At 40.3% G+C, this 21759-nt stretch overlaps 2 protein-coding genes across 6 annotated transcripts in view; one reads left to right on the top strand and one right to left on the bottom strand.

Annotated features, from left to right (window-relative positions):
• Nucleotides 1-20742, top strand: part of LOC128692665 (uncharacterized) — a 70792-nt gene extending 50050 nt beyond the window's left edge. For all 4 annotated transcript variants that reach the window (XM_053781933.2, XM_053781934.2, XM_053781932.2 and 1 more), the window contains exons 4-8: nt 12835-13048; nt 15133-15265; nt 17224-17405; nt 19155-19344; nt 20250-20742. In XM_053781933.2, the coding sequence (XP_053637908.2) occupies nt 12835-13048; nt 15133-15265; nt 17224-17405; nt 19155-19344; nt 20250-20398 (868 nt within the window). In that variant the 3' untranslated portion in view covers nt 20399-20742. The remainder of the gene's footprint in view (nt 1-12834; nt 13049-15132; nt 15266-17223; nt 17406-19154; nt 19345-20249) is intronic.
• Nucleotides 20644-21759, bottom strand: part of tw (Protein O-mannosyl-transferase 2) — a 33666-nt gene continuing 32550 nt past the window's right edge. For both annotated transcript variants that reach the window (XM_053781931.2, XM_053781930.2), the window contains exon 18: nt 20644-21615. In XM_053781931.2, the coding sequence (XP_053637906.1) occupies nt 21510-21615 (106 nt within the window). In that variant the 3' untranslated portion in view covers nt 20644-21509. The remainder of the gene's footprint in view (nt 21616-21759) is intronic.

Here is a 21759-nt window from a genome sequence, read left to right as displayed (position 1 = left end):
ATAATATTGTTGCAGTAATAACACTAGGAGGCAGCTCTGATGAAAACTCACACTCACACGAGCTTTTAAATCTCTGCACAAAATTCAGTTTAAACCAGCAAATAATAGAGCCTACTAGACTGGAGAATACACTAGACCTCATCTTCACTAACAATGATGATCTGATAAGAAATGTCACCATATCAAAAACAATATACTCAGATCACAACATTATTGAGGTTCAGACATGTATGCGTGGAGCCCCAGACCGACATAATGAGATTAGTCACGAGGGAGCATTCACCAAATTCAACTTCAATAACAAAAACATAAAGTGGGACCAAGTAAACCAAGTCCTAACCGATATAAGCTGGGAAGATATACTAAGCAACACAGACCCCAACTTATGCCTAGAACAGATTAACTTGGTGGCACTCGATGTATGCACAAGGCTTATTCCTCTAAGAAAAAGGAGGAGTAGATGTAAAATAGAAAGAGACAGGCGCTCCCTTTACAGGCGACGGAAAAGAATAACAGAGCGGCTAAAAGAGGTCAGTATATCTGAAATGCGTAGGGAGACACTGGTCAGAGAAATAACAAGCATCGAACTTAAGCTAAAGGAATCTTATAGGAGTCAGGAATCGCGGGAAGAACTAAAAGCCATAAATGAAATCGAAAGAAACCCAAAGTATTTCTTCTCCTATGCCAAATCAAAGTCGAGAACAACGTCCAGTATTGGGCCCCTACTTAAACAAGATGGGTCCTACACAGATGACAGCAAGGAAATGAGTGAGCTACTCAAGTCCCAATATGACTCAGTTTTTAGCAAGCCGCTAACCAGACAGAGTCGAAGATCAAAATGAATTTTTTATGAGAGAGCCACAGAATTTGGTTAACACAAGCCTATCCGATGTTATCCTGACGCCAAATGACTTCGAACAGGCGATAAATGACATGCCCATGCACTCTGCCCCAGGGCCAGACTCATGGAACTCCGTGTTCATCAAGAACTGCAAGAAGCCCCTATCACGAGCCTTTACCATCCTATGGAGAGGGAGCATGGACACGGGGGTCGTCCCACAGTTACTAAAAACAACAGACATAGCCCCACTCCACAAAGGGGGCAGTAAAGCAACAGCAAAGAACTACAGACCGATAGCACTAACATCCCATATCATAAAAATCTTTGAAAGGGTCCTAAGAAGCAAGATCACCACCCATCTAGAAACCCATCAGTTACACAACCCAGGGCAACATGGGTTTAGAACAGGTCGCTCCTGTCTGTCTCAACTATTGGATCACTACGACAAGGTCCTAGATGCACTAGAAGACAAAAAGAATGCAGATGTAATATATACAGACTTTGCAAAAGCCTTCGACAAGTGTGACCATGGCGTAATAGCGCACAAAATGCGTGCTAAAGGAATAACAGGAAAAGTCGGTCGATGGATCTATAATTTCCTCACTAACAGAACACAGAGAGTAGTCAACGATGAGAAATTTCAATTACTCAGATATGGTAAACACGAGGAAATTAAATCTTCACCAGAGTACAAAACAAATTCTGGCCACAAAATAGAGTGAAACACCAACGTCAAAGACCTGGGAGTGATCATGTCGGAGGATCTCACCTTCAAGGACCATAACATTGTATCAATCGCATCTGCTAGAAAAATGACAGGATGGATAATGAGAACCTTCAGAACTAGGGAGGCCAAGCCCATGATGACACTCTTCAGGTCACTTGTTCTATCTAGGCTGGAATGTTGCTGCACACTAACAGCACCTTTCAAGGCAGGTGAAATTGCTGACCTAGAAAATGTACAGAGAACCTTCATGGCGCACATAACGGAGATAAAACACCTCAATTACTGGGAGCGCTTGAGGTTCCTAAACCTGTATTCCCTGGAACGCAGGCGGGAGAGATACATGATTATATACACCTGGAAAATCCTAGAGGGACTAGTACCGAACTTGCACACGAAAATCACTCACTACGAAAGCAAAAGACTTGGCAGACGATACAACATCCCCCCAATGAAAAGCAGGGGTGTCACTAGCACGTTAAGAGACCATACAATAAGTGTCAGGGGCCCGTGACTGTTCAACTGCCTCTCAGCATACATAAGGGGGATTACCAACAGACCCCTGGCAGTCTTCAAGCTGGCACTGGACAAGCACCTAAAGTCGGTTCCTGACCAGCCGGGCTGTGGCTCGTACGTTGGTTTGCGTGCAGCCAGCAGTAACAGCCTGGTTGATCAGGCTCTGATCCACCAGGAGGCCTGGTCACAGACCGGGCCGCGGGGGCGTTGACCCCCGGAACTCTCTCCAGGTAATAAACTTTATCGCAAATTTTACAAGGAATCTTATAGACACATCCATCAGCATTTTGGGGGGAATTCTTTATCAAAAGTTTTTTTACTGTATCAAGATTTTTGAATACAACTTTAATATTAAAAGTCTTAAGAAGAGAAAGCATATGAACCAAGTTTTCATGGTAAGGGAGAACCAACATATTTTTAGTTGAATAAGGCTGGTTGTCCCTTTTTGGATTGTAAAAAGTATTTCTAGCAACTTTAAAAGATTTATCAATTACATTTCTTGGGTATTTCAAATCATTACCTATTTCATAAATTTTGGATATTTCCTCATCTATAAACTCTGGACTACAAATTCGTAAAGCTCTCAAAAACACTGATGAGAAAACAGACAGTTTAACTCTGTCTTGATGGGAAGAATAATAGTGGACATAGGAACAGTTATTTGTAGGTTTTCTGTAAATTTTAAATTTGAATTCATTATTACCCTTAATAATTAAAACATCTAGAAAAGGCAATGAGTTATTTTCTTCAAATTCAACAGTAAAATTTATAGAATGGGCTAAGCTATTTAATTTGCCAAGGAAATGGTGTATATCTACATTTTTGGGCATAAGACACAAAATATCATCAACATATCTGAACCATTTAGCTATTAGGGAAGATTGTGTTAAGCAGCCTTGTTTCAAAAAATTCTTTATATAAGTTACTAAGAACAGGTGAAAGAGTATTTCCCATTGCCATACCAAACTTCTGAGTGTAAAACTTATCATTAAATACAAATTTTGCATCAACAATGCAAAGTTTAGTAAGTTTAATGATAGTAGGAACTGGCAATGGTAAATCATAATTAACGAGTTCTTCAGATAAGAAACTTAATAAATCATCAACAGGAACTTTCGTAAACAAGGAAGTAACATCAAAACTAACCATGTTAAAATCATTTAAGTCAGTCAAGGAGCTTAATTTATCAACTAAATCTATGTTGTTTTTAACATTAAAGTTAGAAATTTTGCCAACAATAGGGCTCAAAATATCAACAAGCCATTTGGATAATTTATATGAAACTGATCCTATGGAGCTAATAATTGGTCTGACTGGATTCCCTGGTTTGTGTGTTTTTATTAGTCCATACATGTAAGGTAAAGATGGATTAGTGGAAGTAAATTGCTTGACTAATTCATCTTTGCCTTTCAGTAGAAGTTTTATTGAAATTGCTGTTAACGGTTTCTAGGGGATTTTTTCTAAGTTTAGAATAGGTTTCAGTATCATCTAAGAGATTATTCATTTTTTCTTGGTAATCATTTTCTTTCATAATTACTATTGCATTTATTTTGTCTGCTTTAGTAAGGCGCAAATTTTTATTGTTATTAAGTGTATCATAAGACTTAAAGAATCTTTGAGTGCAATTGGGAATATTTTGTTTTAACATAGAGCTATATACCATTCCCTTACTAATATTAATTTCATCAGTGGATAAATCAGAAAATTTTTCAAAGTTACAAAAGGCTTTTGCAATTTCAGCATTATTAAGTTCTTTTAAAGTTGCAAAACTTAGGCCAAAACCTAGAGCAGCAGTTGTATTTTTGTCTAAAATTTCATCTGATAAGTTAATTACAAAATTATTATTAGCATGCTTTGTCCAATCACTATTTTCAATTAAAATGTCTAATTTTCTTTGTAGATCCATTTATAATTAATAGAATTTGGGAAGAATTTAATAATACATTGGACAAATAATTTTTTTTTAAATTTCTTATTTCTTGGGTAGAATAGTTTGTTGGTGGGTTGTATGAAGGACCTGTCTAGTTCGGCCGGCGGGTCTGCTGTCTCGCATCAGGTGTTTCGTTGTTTGTGGGATCTGATAGTGAGGTGTGGGCTACCCCTATATATACCTTCCTTTGATGCTTTACTTTCGTTGTTCCTTGATAATGTGAGTAGTCACGAAAGCGCTTGGAACTTCTCTATTCTTTCACAGTGGTTGTTTTGCATATTCTGAAATCACCTGTTTACTGTGATCTTATTGCATATATATATATATAATATATATATATATATATATATATATATATATATATATATATATATATATATATATATATATATGTGTGTGTGTGTGTGTGTGTGTGTGTGTGTGTGTGTGTGTGTGTGTGTGTGTGTGTGTGTGTGTTATGTAGTCGTGAGCATTATATATGAAGATGAGCTGTGCTTGTTATGATGACACAGGTGCCTCACTACGCACCTCACCCTACTAGACTGGTCGTCCTTGATCACCTTCCTCCATCATCCTCTCCTGGCCTCATGCCGCTCTGCCTATATGATGTGAATTCCTCTCGCTCCCTCCTCGCCTGCTTCTGTATTTCACCCACTTTTCCTTTTCATTCCATTTTATTCCCTTTTCATTCTCGTCTTCTTCCCCTTCTATTTATCCCCTCTTGGGGGTTGCGGGAGAGTCCTTGGCCCTCTTATCTCTCCCAGGAACAATATAAGGGTTTACTCCCTCCATTATCGTTGCTACCACTACCTCTTTCCCCCATCATCTTGTTCCTTCTATCACTGCCATACTCCTCTCTCACCACTGGCACCATCATCCCTGAATCGCTGTCATCCAACACCCCCGTTCCCTGTCACCACCGATATTACCTTCTCCCTCATAATCACCATCACCATCCTTACAATTACCACCTTTTCCCCTTTCCCACCGTCTCTTCCGCTACAACTGCTCTATTACCCCCACAAATGGATGCTACTTCTGACTGTTCCCCATTCTGATTTCATCCCATTTACGAGCCCGTGGCCTGGTAGGCAACGCTCTCACCTCACACAGTGTCCGTGGTTCGATCTCTGGCAAGGGTGGAAACATCCTTACATCTGTTGTCCCATTGTACTAGCTACATGAGTAATTTTTTCTCTAATACCATATATTGCCACTTTCTTTAATAGTCTTCTGTTTGGAACTCAAAAGCTTTGCTGAAATTTTAGTAAACATCATCGTATTGTTCCATTGTGGTCCACTGTCTCAAGTTACTAAAGTAGGCCAGTAAATGAATTTATTTTTCAAGAAATGCCCCTTGGGAATCAGTGTCAAGGTTCATTAATCATACTATAATCAACAATGTGACTTCTAATTATACATGCTATTATGGATTCCAATAATAATTTTCTTTGCAGTTTTCACATGTAATGAGACGTTAAGGAAACGTTTCCCTCACCAGCGACTGTCAATCCAATGTGTTGATTTGACAGCCACTGATGGGCTAGACGTTCCGTTAATAATGTCTCATTAAGATGCATATGTATCCATTTATTTAACTGTTGTCCAATAGCTTTACCCCTCCTCACCCCCCCCCCTGCTCCACATCACCAACTACCCCTTCTAACCATCAGCAACCGCCTCAACCCCCTCAACCCCTGCTCCACATCACCGCCTATCCCTCCTAACCATCACCAACCTCCTCAACCCCCCCCCCTGCTCCACATTACCGCCTATCCCTCCTAACCATCAGCAACCTCCTCAACCCCCCTGCTCCACATCACCGCCTATCCCTCCTAACCATCAGCAACCTCCTCATCCCCCCTGCTCCACATCACCGCCTACCTCTTCTAACCATCAGCAACCTCCTCAACCCCCCTGCTCCACATCACCTACCCCTCCTAACCATCAGCAACCTCCTCAACCCCCCCCAGCTGCACATCACCGCCTACCCCTCCTAACCATAGCAACCTCCTCAACCCCCCCAGCTCCACATCACCGCCTACCCCTCCTAACCATAGCAACCTCAACCCCCCAGCTCCACATCACCGCCTACCCCTCCTAACCATAGCAACCTCCTCAACCCCCCAGCTCCACATCACCGCCTACCCCTCCTAACCATAGCAACCTCCTCAACCCCCCCTGCTCCACATCACCGCCTATCCCTCTTAACCATCAGCAACCTACTCAACCCCCCTGCTCCACATCACCGCCTATCTCTCCTAACCATCAGCAACCTCCTCAACCCCCCCCTGCTCCACATCACCTACCCCTCCTAACCATCAGCAACCTCCTCAACCCCCCCAGCTCCACATCACCGCCTACCCCTCCTAACCATAGCAACCTCCTCAACCCCCCCAGCTCCACATCACCGCCTACCCCTCCTAACCATAGCAACCTCAACCCCCCAGCTCCACATCACCGCCTACCCCTCCTAACCATAGCAACCTCCTCAACCCCCCAGCTCCACATCACCGCCTACCCCTCCTAACCATAGCAACCTCCTCAACCCCCCAGCTCCACATCACCGCCTACCCCTCCTAACCATAGCAACCTCCTCAACCCCCCAGCTCCACATCACCGCCTACCCCTCCTAACCATAGCAACCTCCTCAACTCCCCTGCTCCACATCACCGCCTATCTCTCCTAACCATCAGCAACCTCCTCAACTTCCTCTGCTCCACATCACCGCCTATCCCTCCTAACCATCAGCAACCTCCTCAACCAGTCCAATAATTTCTACATTTTGAATGTGGATTTTGTGAAAACCTTGGCCCGCCACCTCTCCCCACATTAATTCTGTGAATACTATTTTTTTTTTATTTGGAAGGAGACACAGCAAAGATAAAGAGGGAAAATATGCATTCGTCGTTTAAAGGTTATGAAGGTTCTTCCCCGCACCTTGAACTTTGAACCGATCCTTCAGAGAAAGAAATTCTGCGTTCTTCTATTTTTGTTGAAGTTGAAAGATGGACTCAAAGGGAATGTTAATTGTTTTCTCGCTTATCACTTTATTAGGTCTGAGAAAAGAAATTCGATTATCGGTATTATTACTATTATAGTTTTAACACCGTTTAATTACGTTATTTTATTCGTCCGGAAACAGAACCGTTGTTTCCTGCCACGTGTTTTAATCTTCTTAATTATGTATTGCCCAGCGTTGACTATGTTTCGTGCGTACATGAATTTTTATTTTTTAGGTTAGGGTACCCTTTAGGGAAGGTGACTTTGATGCCGATGAAGGGCTCTTGATCCCAGGGAACTGGGCTCATCCTCTCTTTCCTTGGACTGAACCTGATTGTCTCCCATTACCCCAGACGATGCGCGACCACTACAGAATTAGCACTTCCCCATGAATTTAATAATTAGATTAGGATAAGTTGTATAAACCTCTATAAAACGTATTTTTAACTCCCCCCCCCCCAAAAAAAAAAAAAAAAGTTCACTATAAAGTAAATAAACCTTTAAAAACCTTCACCATACATGTATCTTCTTTCAAGGGAAGGGGGAGGGGGCTAGTTTATGGTGAAGGGTTCTTGGTCTAAGGAGTTGAGCTACCCAACAAATCAGACTTGGTTACCTTCCATTCCCCAGGTGCTGTATAGTTTCTACTGGTTTAGTGTTTTGCTTTCCCATGAATACAGTAATTACGCAGACAGCCTGAAATGTCTCGTATACATTCCATTATGTATGAACGAAACTGTTTATGTTGTGGTTACCTCGTTATATATTGCCATTATCATGGCATATATATATATATATATATATATATATATATATATATATATATATATATATATATATTCTGTGTGAACATTTATTAATAAACAGAATACATTTACAGAAAAACATAAACATGAATGCAATGGTACAGTGTATTAAAGATCATGAATTTCCTCCAGCTCCTCCGAGGTTGACGCGAGCCAAGTATGCAGCAAGCATTTCCCCTTTGGATGGCCACGCTGGGGCGCTGGAACATGAAAGTGGCTGCCCTTGGGTCCCTGGTGGTGTCGATGAGTCTGGAACCCAATTCTTTAAGGAAACGTGTGGCATTTTTTCCCCATGATCCCAAGGTCTCTGATCCCACTGGGACAAATTGATAACTGTTGGCTTATGTCCCTGCACTTGCTGATCTTGTACTCCTCCCTGTTGTCAGCAGCTCCTCCCTGTCGCCCCACACTGTGATGGATATAGGTGTCAGCCAGTGTGGACACACAGGTATAGTCCCATGCTAAGAGCTTGCCATTCTTCCAAGGATAGATCCCGTCAGGGCGGTTTTGCTGGGTTGTGAGTATTGTTGGCTGCTAGTGATCGGGGCTCTCGGCTGGGCATCCAGCTGTATAGCAAAGGGTTCTCTTTATGATGTCGTTGACCTCATTGTGTCACACTCACCCAGGGCCAGGAGCTGTGTCTCGACCCCTGCAGCCACAAATAGGTGAGTACCCCACACACATACACACTAACGCACACACATTGGTTTTACTACGTAAATAAGTAGCGTCACAAGTACGAATCTTTTATTTATGAATCGTAGCTGTCATTTGACTTGCAGTAAATTCATGTTTTCCTTAAATAATTTTCCATATATTTCTGGGATTTAATTACTAAGTAAAACAGATTGCATCTCTTATATTAGAGGAATTTAATTAACGTTTCTTAACTTTTTTTTTTTTGCAGTAGATGAATCGTGAAAGCCTCATTTTATTTTTTTTATAAATAATATTGTTTCCGTAACTACAAAGAACTGTTCAAACATTTGAGTAAATTTATATTGGCGACCTCAAGAACAGGCATCATCAACCGATAAGTTGAAATTTACCTCATGGAAAATGGAAATTATATTTCTATATGCAGTGCTGAAAGTCCATGGTGACATGTAACTACAAACCACCATATTTATTATTATAACTGTTATTGCTATTTTACATCTCTTCTGTTGAATTATAATATTTTATACACGGCTTGAGGCTGGTAAAAGTAATCAAAACCTTATATGAGAATGTTACATAAGATAGCCGGGGGTCTGGCAGGGAGGTTACTGGTCAGGGCCGGATGACCCTGCCAGACGTATGATTCACAATTCCCAGCCTTAACTTCTACACCATAAATTAATTGCTTTACTCCCTTATAACGTACTGAATATAATGAAGGTAATGAACGAATGAAGAGAATGGATGGGACCTTGAACCATGCTAATGGCATGTAGCAGTCCCAACGCTTTTATAAACCACGGAGGCACAAAGTTTACAATAGAATTAGTTTACAGACGGCATTTGTGTGATTTGTCTTTATTAACGGCGCCAATTGTGTGACCCTACTGTCTCTTCAGACAACCTGAAGCTTTCACAATATACTATTCTAATATCCCTCAAAGCTAAAAGAGGTCAATATATCTGAAATGCGTAGGGAGACACTGGTCAGAGAAATAGCAAGCATCGAACTTAAGCTAAAAGAATCCTTTAGGAGTCAGGAATCGCGGGAAGAACTAAAAGCCATAAATGAAATCGAAAGAAACCCAAAGTATTTCTTCTCCTATGCCAAATCAAAATCGAGAACAACGTCCAGTATTGGGCCCCTACTTAAACAAGATGGGTCCTACACAGATGACAGCAAGGAAATGAGTGAGCTACTCAAGTCCCAATATGACTCAGTTTTTAGCAAGCCGCTAACCAGACTGAGAGTCGAAGATCAAAATGAATTTTTTATGAGAGAGCCACAAAATTTGATTAACACAAGCCTATCCGATGTTATCCTGACGCCAAATGACTTCGAACAGGCGATAAATGACATGCCCATGCACTCAGCCCCAGGGCCAGACTCATGGAACTCTGTGTTCATCAAGAACTGCAAGAAGCCCCTATCACGAGCCTTTTCCATCCTATGGAGAGGGAGCATGGACACGGGGGTCGTCCCACAGTTACTAAAAACAACAGACATAGCCCCACTCCACAAAGGGGGCAGTAAAGCAACAGCAAAGAACTACAGACCAATATTATTATTATTATAATCAAAGGGAAGCGCTAAACCCGTAGGATTATACAGCGCCCGGGGGGGGGATGTGGAAGGCATTCAGGCTTAATTCGGGGAACTGGAGCACAGTTCCAATTCCCTAAATCAAGAGCCCCTCACCAACATCAAGGAACCTTCCATGAGGGGTACAGACCAATAGCACTAACATCCCATATCATAAAAATCTTTGAAAGGGTCCTAAGAAGCAAGATCACCACCCATCTAGAAACCCATCAGTTACACAACCCAGGGCAACATGGGTTTAGAACAGGTCGCTCCTGTCTGTCTCAACTATTGGATCACTACGACAAGGTCCTAAATGCACTAGAAGACAAAAAGAATGCAGATGTAATATATACAGACTTTGCAAAAGCCTTCGACAAGTGTGACCATGGCGTAATAGCGCACAAAATGCGTGCTAAAGGAATAACAGGAAAAAGTCTGTCGATGGATCTATAATTTCCTCACTAACAGAACACAGAGAGTAGTCGTCAACAGAGTAAAGTCCGAGGCAGCTACGGTGAAAAGCTCTGTTCCACAAGGCACAGTACTCGCTCCCATCTTGTTCCTCATCCTCATATCCGACATAGACAAGGATGTCAGCCACAGCACCGTGTCTTCCTTTGCAGATGACACCCGAATCTGCATGACAGTGTCTTCCATTGCAGACACTGCAAGGCTCCAGGTGGACATCAACCAAATCTTTCAGTGGGCTGCAGAAAACAATATGAAGTTCAACGATGAGAAATTTCAATTACTCAGATATGGTAAACATGAGGAAATTAAATCTTCATCAGAGTACAAAACAAATTCTGGCCACAAAATAGAGCGAAACACCAACGTCAAAGACCTGGGAGTGATCATGTCGGAAGATCTCACCTTCAAGGACCATAACATTGTATCAATCGCATCTGCTAGAAAAATGACAGGATGGATAATGAGAACCTTCAAAACTAGGGAGGCCAAGCCCATGATGACACTCTTCAGGTCACTTGTTCTATCTAGGCTGGAATATTGCTGCACACTAACAGCACCTTTCAAGGCAGGTGAAATTGCTGACCTAGAAAATGTACAGAGAACTTTCACGGCGCGCATAACGGAGATAAAACACCTCAATTACTGGGAGCGCTTGAGGTTCCTAAACCTGTATTCCCTGGAACGCAGGAGGGAGAGATACATGATTATATACACCTGGAAAATCCTAGAGGGACTAGTACCGAACTTGCACACGAAAATCACTCGCTACAAAAGCAAAAGACTTGGCAGACGATGCACCATCCCCCCCAATGAAAAGCAGGGGTGTCACTAGCACGTTAAGAGACCATACAATAAGTGTCAGGGGCCCGAGACTGTTCAACTGCCTCCCAGCACACATAAGGGGGATTACCAACAGACCCCTGGCAGTCTTCAAGCTGGCACTGGACAAGCACCTAAAGTCAGTTCCTGATCAGCCGGGCTGTGGCTCGTACGTTGGTTTGCGTGCAGCCAGCAGCAACAGCCTGGTTGATCAGGCTCTGATCCACCAGGAGGCCTGGTCACAGACCGGGCCGCGGGGGCGTTGACCCCCGGAACTCTCTCCAGGTAAACTCCAGGTAAACATACTCAAGACAAGTCGTACTGAAAGATTTCCAGTGAATAAACAGAAGAACAGGGACTCGAACTGAAGATTTCCATCCCCAGTGGCCTGCTTTACATTGTTAAATCACCTGTCTGCGATTGTATATCACAATATGCAGAACTACTGTGAAAAGAATAGCGAACTTCCCAGCACTTTCCTGATTTCTCACATTATCAAGGAACTGTGATAATGTGAGGAATCATGAAAACACTTGGAAGTTCACTATTTTTTTCACAGTGGTTGTTCTGCATTTATATACATTTTTTTTCAACATGCAGAGGGCAGTCTCCCACAGAGGCAGGGTGACCCAAGAAAGAAACTTTCACCATCATTCACACAATCACCGTCTTTGCAAGGCACTCAGATAGGACAGTTTAGATGTCACTCCAAACAGCCAATATCCCAAACCCTTCCTTTAAAGTGTAGGCATTGTACTTTCCACCTCCAGGACTCAAGTCCGGGTAACCGGTTTCCCTGAATCCCTTCTCAAAATGTTACCCTGCTCACACTCCAACAGCTCGTCAGGTCCCAAAAACCATTCGTCTCCATTCACTTCTGTCTAGAACAGGCCTGCTGCATGTCCAGACCCCCTCCCTCCATCCTTTTCTAGGATGACCTACCCCACCTTCCCTCCACTACAGAGTTATACACCCTCCAATTATTATCAAAGAAAGCACTAAACCGACAAGGGTCATGCAACAATATACACCCTCCAAGTCATCCAATATTGCTCTATCTTCTCAAGGTAGTTGCCTTGATGCCAACAAGGAACTCTTGATCCTTGTTGTTCTATCCATCTTGATTATCTCCCATTTCCCACAGGTACTGAATGACACATAATGGTTTAGAGCTTCCCCCAAAATATAATGAAACTTTGTCAAGGACAATGCCTAGATTCAGGTAAGGGGCTCTTGATCCCCTTCTTCAATTAAACCTGATTACCTCCCATTCCCCAGACATTGTATGTTAGGGTTTTGTTAGGGTTTTGACTAGTTTTCCCTTTTCTTGCCTTCTATTCCCCAAGTGCCCTATGACCTCTATATGAGTAATCCTTCCCCTTTATTTTTTTTAACACAATGTTTAGTTGACCACTTCCACATAAGCTCAGTTGGTTACAGATTCATTAATAACTTTGATCAATCTTTACTTCCTTATAGGTTCAACGTTCCCATAGACAACTGTGGTACATCAGGGCAGCTAGACATGGCCACACCTGACCGAGACATGTACTTCGAGAATACCATCATCATCCAGAATGATGCCCTCATTCAAGAGGTTTGGGACACAGCCCGGGCTATTCGTTGCACGTGGCAACACACCATTCAGAAGAGTGTTGATTTCTTGCCATTCAAAGTGTATGAACCTCTCAAAGTAAGTTAATTCATGTAATGATACGTCACAGTATCCTGAAAATAACAAATATTTCACAAGGAATACAGTATCCAGAGCTCTCGCTAACAGGCTTGCCTCCATATCCACTACAATATGATGGAGGGGGAGAGCATGAAATCTGTAGAAGTCATACAGCACTGGGAAAATGGAAGGAATTCATGTTTGAACCAAGGAAGGGGATGATAGGCTCAATTCCTTGGATTAAGAGCCCCACTGGTATCAAGGAATCTCTCGTGAGAGGCTACAGTCTCATACCCATCCCTCCAAATTTGCGGGCGTCCATATTCACCGACTTCCATTACCCAACGTTGTTACAGTTAGCAGTTAGAAAAAGCAAATGCCAGGTTAAAGTTCTATATTATTATTATTACATATAATCAAAAACTAAGTGCTAAACCCACAAGAGTCATACAGTAAAGTTCTGTAGACAGGCACAGTGTCTTACCTAATGAGGCTGACAGGACCTTATGTCTAGCTCTCATACAGTGCCATGTAGGTTATTCTTGTTCTTCATGGTACTTATTTCTAACAAAGAAGAAAAAAAAATGCCAAATTATCCAGAATAATATGGCAAGATTCATCCTGGACTTGAATCTAAGAGAACATATAGGCCAGGATGAATTACAACTGGAATTGCTGAATGCTGAAGATAGGGTACTGCAGCTGAAACTAAATCATGTTCATAAAATTGTTCAGTGTCCAGAATATCTCACTGCAAATTTTGTGAAGGTTAGGAACTATAACCAGTATAATACTAAGGGAAGTGAACACAGTTTTATAAAGCCTATAATAGGTGGTCAGACTTCAAACACCTTTTACTATACAGCAATAAAGGAGAGGAATGTCAAGGCCAGTCTTAGTATAAATTAGCTCAGGAAGAGCACAAACATTTCTAATGAAGTTAAATTGATTGGTTTGGTAAGGTTTGTCAGGAAACAGGACAAGTGCTTCCTGATGCAGGTCTTAGTCATTTGATGAACTGCCACTGGAGCTTTTGGTCATCTGACCAAGGCCTTCCACTGGCTTACTGGTCCACCCCTTTAAAAATTACGGTCATAGTTATAACCATTTTACTAATTTTATTATAATCAAAGCCAAGCGCTAAATCCACAAGGGTCATACAGCACTGCAGGGCAGGGTGTTTGCTTGATCAGAAACTAGTGAGGGTGGAGAGGATAACAGAGGTAGTTAGAAAGGACTATGAGGAGCACTAAAGGAAGTACCATTAAAGTTTGTGTAATAAATCTGTTGCTGTCAAAAAGTCAAAGAGGGAATCTATATCAAAGGTGGAGCCATCAGCAAGGAGGGACTAATGAAGCTTCAGAAAGGAAGGAAACTGATTTTTTTTGTATAGTTAACATTCATGTACCATAATAAGCTGATTTTTTCTATTTAATGTTCGTGTAAACTACTCGGTTTACTTATCTCCATTGTATCTTTATTGTAACTGATTTCATGCAGTTTATCTGTATTTTCTTTTTATGGTTATGATCATGACTGATTGCTGCTGTATCTTATAGGTAGGCTGCTAATAGTAAAATATTACAAGGACCCCATTGGAAATGTCACTTGATTTTTATGGATTATCCAAAGTAATTTACACATTACCATGCAAGGCAGTTGCAATCACCCAAAACTTTTTTTGTACTCATGTGTAATTGTACCTGCATACTTTTTTTTACTTACAAGTTTATTGATTACTGAAGTTGACTCATAATTACCACTAGTGCTTTAATTTTATATTCATGGGATATTACATTCATAGAGAGCACTAAACCAGTAGGGGTCATGCAGCATCAGGGTAGGAATGCAAGACATTCAAGTTTGATCCAAGGAAGGGAAGGGCAGGTCCATTTCCTTGGCTTAAGAGCCCCTCACTGGTGTATTCATGATGAAGGTTAAAGTATTACTATACTATTCACAAGGAAGCAACAACCTTGCAAAGCTCATACATTGCTATGAGAAAATGTTTGACCTTACCATAAAGGCCATCCAGTACCTTGGGAATAAGTATAGTAACCTCATAATGCCATGAAATATTAATTTACGTTTTGCTCCTAAAGGTACCTGTACAGCTTGATGCTCGGTCAGTAAACACACTGATGGATATTCAACATGGATCGGGACCTTTTGAGAGTCCTGCAACTGGCTATGTCTACATGGGTGATGATACCTCTGTTGTTATTTATATCCAAGGTAACTGCTAGTGTCAATATTGTTTAATGTACAAGAAATTTCCTGGTTATGGAGTTAATTTTTCCTTTAGTGCTTCGTGGAGGAAGCACTAAAGCTTTTGTAGCAGTTTCTGTAGTTAATGGTCCACTGAAGCTTTTATCAGGGGGAAGCACCAAACCAGCAGGGGTCATATAGTGTCTAGGAATGGGTGGCAATGTTCAATCCCAGGAAGGGGAGGTTAAGTCCAGTGCCTTGGATCAAGAGCTCCTTACCAGCTTTCAAAACACCTTTGAGGAAACTAACTGATACCAACATTAGTTTCTTGCCATTAATTGCCCCCCTAAGGTAGTTTGATATTCCCAAATTACTTTCTTCAGTTGATGCTATTAAGTTATACACTTAATTATTATATTTGATTTTATTATCCAAAATTATTTTCCCAAGGAAGATTTCTCGATGTTGGTTAGAGGCTCTTGTGCCAAGGGATTGAACCTAACATTTCCTAGGTTGTCTTCCATTCCCCCCCCCCAGGCACTATATAACTCTTGTGAGTGTAGTGTTTCCCATAAATATACTATCCAAAATATACAATCTAAGCACTGGAATACTAATCATGGCAAACACTAAACCTAGCTAAGGTCATTCAGGACTGCAAGGTACAGGCAGAGGATGGTGGGAAAAAAAAAGCATACATCCAACATTAAGTGGTGTGAGGTAAAGGGAAGGGGTGGAGAATGAATGAGGTGCAGGGTAATTAAAGGTCCAATCACAGATAATTATATTCACGAGGAATAGGATTTATACAGTGCCTGGATAGTGGGAGGTAATTAGGTTTGATCCAAAGGAGGAGAGTGTAGTTCATTTACAGTGAACCATAGAAAAGGAAAGCAGGCAGAAAGGTGTGTACTCATAATAAAAGAGTATATATGATCAGTGAAGTCACTTGAAAAATCTTTCACATTTTGACAAATCAGGGATGGCCAGAAGCCCAAGTGCAGTTTGATTAGAGAATTTGTTGGCCACCAATACAGGCCAAAAACTTTGCAAGGGCTGTGTAGGGCTGGGAAAACAGTAAAAGAAGAAACAATAAATATAATAGTAATAACAATATATAGTTACTTATGGAAGACGAAGGTCCTGAACACTCAGAACCTGAAACTTCACTTACTCAGTTTGTTAAAAGTCGGGAGTCTGCATAAGAAAATAGGGCTTTTGGCTAGGAGGGCAATTGAAAGTAGCTTGGCAAGATGTTGAAACAGGCTATAACAATACGGAGACAGTAGGCAAAAAGATGGTTAGTCTCTTCGCCTAAAGCAAAGGCAATACATATACGTACCTAGTGTTGCACATGTGCCCTACTCATTAACTTGTCAGTATTATATACAATTTATAATATATTCAAGTTATTGTACCAGTTTAGTCATTTGCATGGAAAAGTTACTAGCCATTTGTCAGGATTCACCAAGTGACCTATCAGATGTGTTAGAAGTGATCTGTATTGTACTGCAGAGATTATGGACTGACAGTACTGATGGGTTTTTTATCCTGCAACTTAAAGACTAAGGAATGAATTAATCTGCAATTACCTGAAATTATTTTTGTAAATAAATTCCTACTGTTATAACCATGTTTTAACAAGACATTGTACATTATACTTAAATACAGTATTACCAGTTAGGCTTTTCTAAAATTTAAGTCTTAATAATAAGCAAATGGAATTTCGCAAGACTGTCAGTATGTACTTAAGTACAAGACAGTAAACCAATTAATATGTATTAAGATTTTACTTTGGGTTCATATACCTTGCATTGTGTGATTTTATGCTGCTCTAAGAGTACCATTGATAAACACATTTAGTAAACAGAATTTTAGTACAGTACAGAATACTGTACAGGTTCTTCATTTACAATTTGTGTTGATTAAATGGATAATATATCTAAATAATACTAGTTTTCACACATTTGTTTATATTCTGGTAGATCCTTCACAAAAGATGGATGCAAATGTCATTTCATGCAACGCAAGCTCTGCAGGAGGTGCAACAGTAGAACTGCTAGACTCCCATGGTTGTGTGAAGCGACCTGATCTCTTGACACAGTTTTCAAAGACGAGAGATACCAATGGTGTGGAAGCTGACCTTATGCTGTATTCTTACCTTAAGGTATATTAGTACTTTTATATACTGTGCATTCTTTAAAAGATATATACTATATTAAGTAGAAATACTATGTAGCTATAAAGTAACAAGTGAAAAATTAGCAGTAATTACTGATGCTGATTAACCTATGCAAACAGCTTCAGGAAAGAAGTGTACAGTATTTTCTGAAGGAGTGCGATGGGATTATGCTATGTTAGTTTTTTTTTTTGAGAAGACTGGGGACAAGAATGTTAAGAGATTTGAAGACAACTGACTTTGTACATCACTCTGCACTCCCAAAAAATATAAGCACAACAAAGAACAGCCAGGGTAAATTTAAAATAAAAAATTGAAACAACTAGCATAACAAACCAAATACTATCACAACAAGTTATAAAAACTCATTAAAATATACGGTAAACTGGCAGTATCAAAAGACTTCCCTACAAGTTCTACAAGGTCCCTGTGAGCACCTTAAGACAGTACTTATGACTAAAAGGGGTACGAGTGAAAAGCAATTTTAACCATCTAAAGCAGTATCTAATAATTTTTCATTTTAATGATTTCAGTTGTGTTTCAGATCTTGGGTAATTTAACTTTTATACAGTAACAATAATTAAAATTCTTTTACTGCATGTCCACTGTAGCCACCAAATATGTTATCACAAAATGCATGGGTGATGAATGTTGCAGCAAGGAGAAGGCTGGAGGCAGTGGAGATGTCATGTCTGAGGGCAATGTGTGGTGTGAATATAATGCAGAGAATTCGTAGTTTGGAAGTTAGGAGGAGGTGCGGGATTACCAAAACTGTTGTCCAGAGGGCTGAGGAAGGGTTGTTGAGGTGGTTCGGACACGTAGAGAGAATGGAGCGAAACAGAGTGACTTCAAGAGTGTATCAGTCTGTAGTGGAAGGAAGGCGGGGTAGGGGTCGGCCTAGGAAAGGTTGGAGGGAGGGGGTAAAGGAGGTTTTGTGTGCGAGGGGCTTGGACTTCCAGCAGGCATGCGTGAGCGTGTTTGATAGGAGTGAATGGAGACAATGGTTTTTAATACTTGACGTGCTGTTGGAGTGTGAGCAAAGTAACATTTATGAAGGGGTTCAGGGAAACCGGCAGGCTGGACTTGAGTCCTGAAGATGGGAAGTACAGTGCCTGCACTCTGAAGGAGGGGTGTTAATGTTGCAGTTTAAAAACTGTAGTGTAAAGCACCCTTCTGGCAAGACAGTGATGGAGTGAATGATGGTGAAAGTTTTTCGTTTTCGGGCCACCCTGCCTTGGTGGGAATCGGCCAGTGAAAAAAAAAAAAAAAAAAAAATAATGCACTAGACCCACATGGGTCACAAGGTACCAAAAGGCTGAGGAATGCTAATGACTAAAGGAAGTAATGTCACAGGAACAAGTTACCAAATACAAGCATACCTCATTAATGTGGCGCTTAGTTCTGAGCACTTCACTAATACAGTGCTTTTCAATAATATTCATTATTTTCGGTGCTTTTCCTCTTTAGGATAGTTTTCAGCAATTTTCAAATTTAATTTTTTGTCTAATGCTATTGTGCACTTAATAATGATAATGCAAACCATGTTTTTTAGGCTTTTACTGTATGCATTGGCAAGTGAAAAGGAAAAAAGCTGTAATTCGCTTTACGCTGGTGGTCTGGAAACTAACCCGCTGTATTAGTGAGGTATGCCTAAATACTGTATGTATTGGATACATGTTGTGGGCTAATGGAAATAGCCTGTCATTAAGAGACTACTTTTCTTTAAAATATCCACAGGCATTCCGCATTGGAGAGAGCCCAGAATTTCTCATTTCTTGCCATCTTGAAGTATGTGAAGGAGAATGCTCTAAACCTTGTAGTAGTGGACCTTACCCCTCTAGGAAAAGACGTCAGCAGCCTTCCTCACCACCAACAATCGTGGAGCTCCAGCGTGGGGTGGTTGTGGTCTCTAGAGAACAACTCACTGGTCAGTTATTAGAGATTCTGCATTATGAATTTCCTTAGCATTGGCATTAAAAAATCTTTCCTTTTTGCTTCAAATTCTGTTTGTAAACAATAAATTTCTGTTTAATCTTTTATGCCCTGTTTGACTAAAAAAAATTAAGCCATACTTTCTCAATACATCAGCCATCTCCAACAGAGGCAGTGTGACCCAAAAAAGAAAAACCACTTTCACCATCTTTTCAGAGGCACCCAGGTATGACAATTTAGATGTCACTGCAAACAGTCAGTATCCCAAACCCCTCGTTTAAAGTGCAAGCATTGTATTTCCCATCTCCAGTACTCAAATCTGGTAACCGGTTGCCACGAATCCTTTCACAAAATATTACCCTGCCCACACTCCAACAGCTCGTCAAGTCCTAAAACCCATTTGTCTCCATTCTCTTATCTAACATGCTCACACATGCCTACTGTATGTCCAAGCTCCTTGCACACAAAACTTCTTTTACCCCCTCCCTCCATCCTTTATTAAGGACAACCCCTAACCCCTCCTCTAGAGATTTATACACCCTCCAAGTCATCCTATTTTGCTCCATCCTCTCTAAATGACCAAACCACCTCAACAACCCCTCCTCAGCCCTCTGAATGATACTTTTAGTAACTCCACACCTAATTTCCACATTATGAATTCTCTACACAACATTTCCACTGCCTCCATCCTCCTTTTTGTAGCATTCACAACCCATGCTTCACACCCATATAAGAGCTGGGGTCCCCTCACTCCCCAGGCCAAACACAGTTCATACTCTTATGCTGTAAGTAATTTAAACAACTTTTGTTGAACAGCAACAGCATTCCTTTTCTTTGTTTGTTATACTATTGCACTAATGTATTTTAAATAAAATATCTCGAACTTTTTTCTCCCAACAGGTGGCGAGATATGCTGGGTAAATTCTACCATTCTTGTGGGAGTAACTGGATTGCTTTGTGTTGTGCTTGCTCTCTCAACACTTTCATGTTTTCTAGTGCACAAGATCACTGTCCTTCGCAAACAGTTACAAGGTAAATCCACGCTCTGAAGATGGCTTACACCAAGAGGCTCATTCTCTGGATACAAATAATGTATTTTGACAATATTTTTGGAAAAGCTTTTATTGGAATGCTTTGCTGTGTAAAGCTTTATCAAGTTGTACAGACTTTATAAATCTAAACACAAAGCAAAACATTTTCCCAATCAATGCTTCTTCTGCAATGTCTTCAGGCTAATTCTGCTGAAATGACCATTCTTGATATAGTATTTTTTGGGCTGGTTCCATGGTACCTATGTCACAAATTGGGCTGGTTCCCTCTTACAAAACTTTTGGATAACTACCTATGGCTACATTATTCCATTCCTGTCTACTCTTAAAGCTTCTGGTATCAACATTATCAATTTTTTTTTTTTTATGTTGATGGAAGGTGCATTATCAAACTATTTTGTATCTATTAGTAAAGCATTTCCAAAGCTCTCAATTGCTAAGAAAACTTTTGTAATTTCTGTATTATAATAAAATGATTCAAACTAGAAATTTGAACCTTGGTATATTATACTACCCTGCTGATATGCCTCAATTTTTTTTTTTTATATTTTAACCTAATTTTTATATATACTACAGAAATTTGACAAGATGCTGTTACTCCACTAATACAAAAGGAAACTACTTAATCAGGCAAATTACCCGTTATACTTTTATTATAAATTTTATAAAATATTAAATTAACAAGTACAAGATTATCATGGGAATCTTAGTCCAAGAGCTACTTCAACCCCCCCCCCCCCCCCCCCCACCACAAAAAAAAACAAAAAAAAAAAAAAAAAAAAAAAAAAAAAAAAAAAAAAAAAAAGAGGTGTGGAGCTACAATAAAACATCTTTTATAAAAGACTACACCAAAACCAACAACTTAAACAAATCAGATTATTGTAACAGATCTAAATTCTTTGGAAAAATAACTAATACGCTTTATCAATTAAAGTGAAAAATATCTAAATCTAAAAGATCATTGTTTAATTTAACTAGTTTTTAATTACAGCACAGATATGCTCAAAGGATGGACTGACAGAATATACCAAATGTTCATATTTAAGAGTTTTGCTTAAACTTTCACTCCTGTTGCCATATTTCACTAATCAGTACAGGATGAATGCAATGCCTAAAATTCCCAAGAATCTAACCAGCGAATTTGGTGTACAGTACTGTTCTCAAAGCTCGGGTCCAAGTTGTGCATTCCATATGCAAGTGGTGCAAATAGGTAGAAGCTGCAACAAAAGAAAATGCCTTACTGCTCTAACCAATTAAACATATTTAATATATTATTATTATTATTATAATCAAAAAGAAGCGCTAAGCCACAAGGGCTATACAGCGCTGCAGGGCAGGAAGGAAGCGAGGGCATCAGGTGG

Source organism: Cherax quadricarinatus, chromosome 30, assembly GCF_038502225.1.
Source record: "Cherax quadricarinatus isolate ZL_2023a chromosome 30, ASM3850222v1, whole genome shotgun sequence".
NCBI lineage: Eukaryota > Metazoa > Arthropoda > Malacostraca > Decapoda > Parastacidae > Cherax > Cherax quadricarinatus.
The sequence above is the reverse complement of the archived record's forward strand: the minus strand, read 5'-3'. Positions and strand labels throughout refer to the sequence as shown.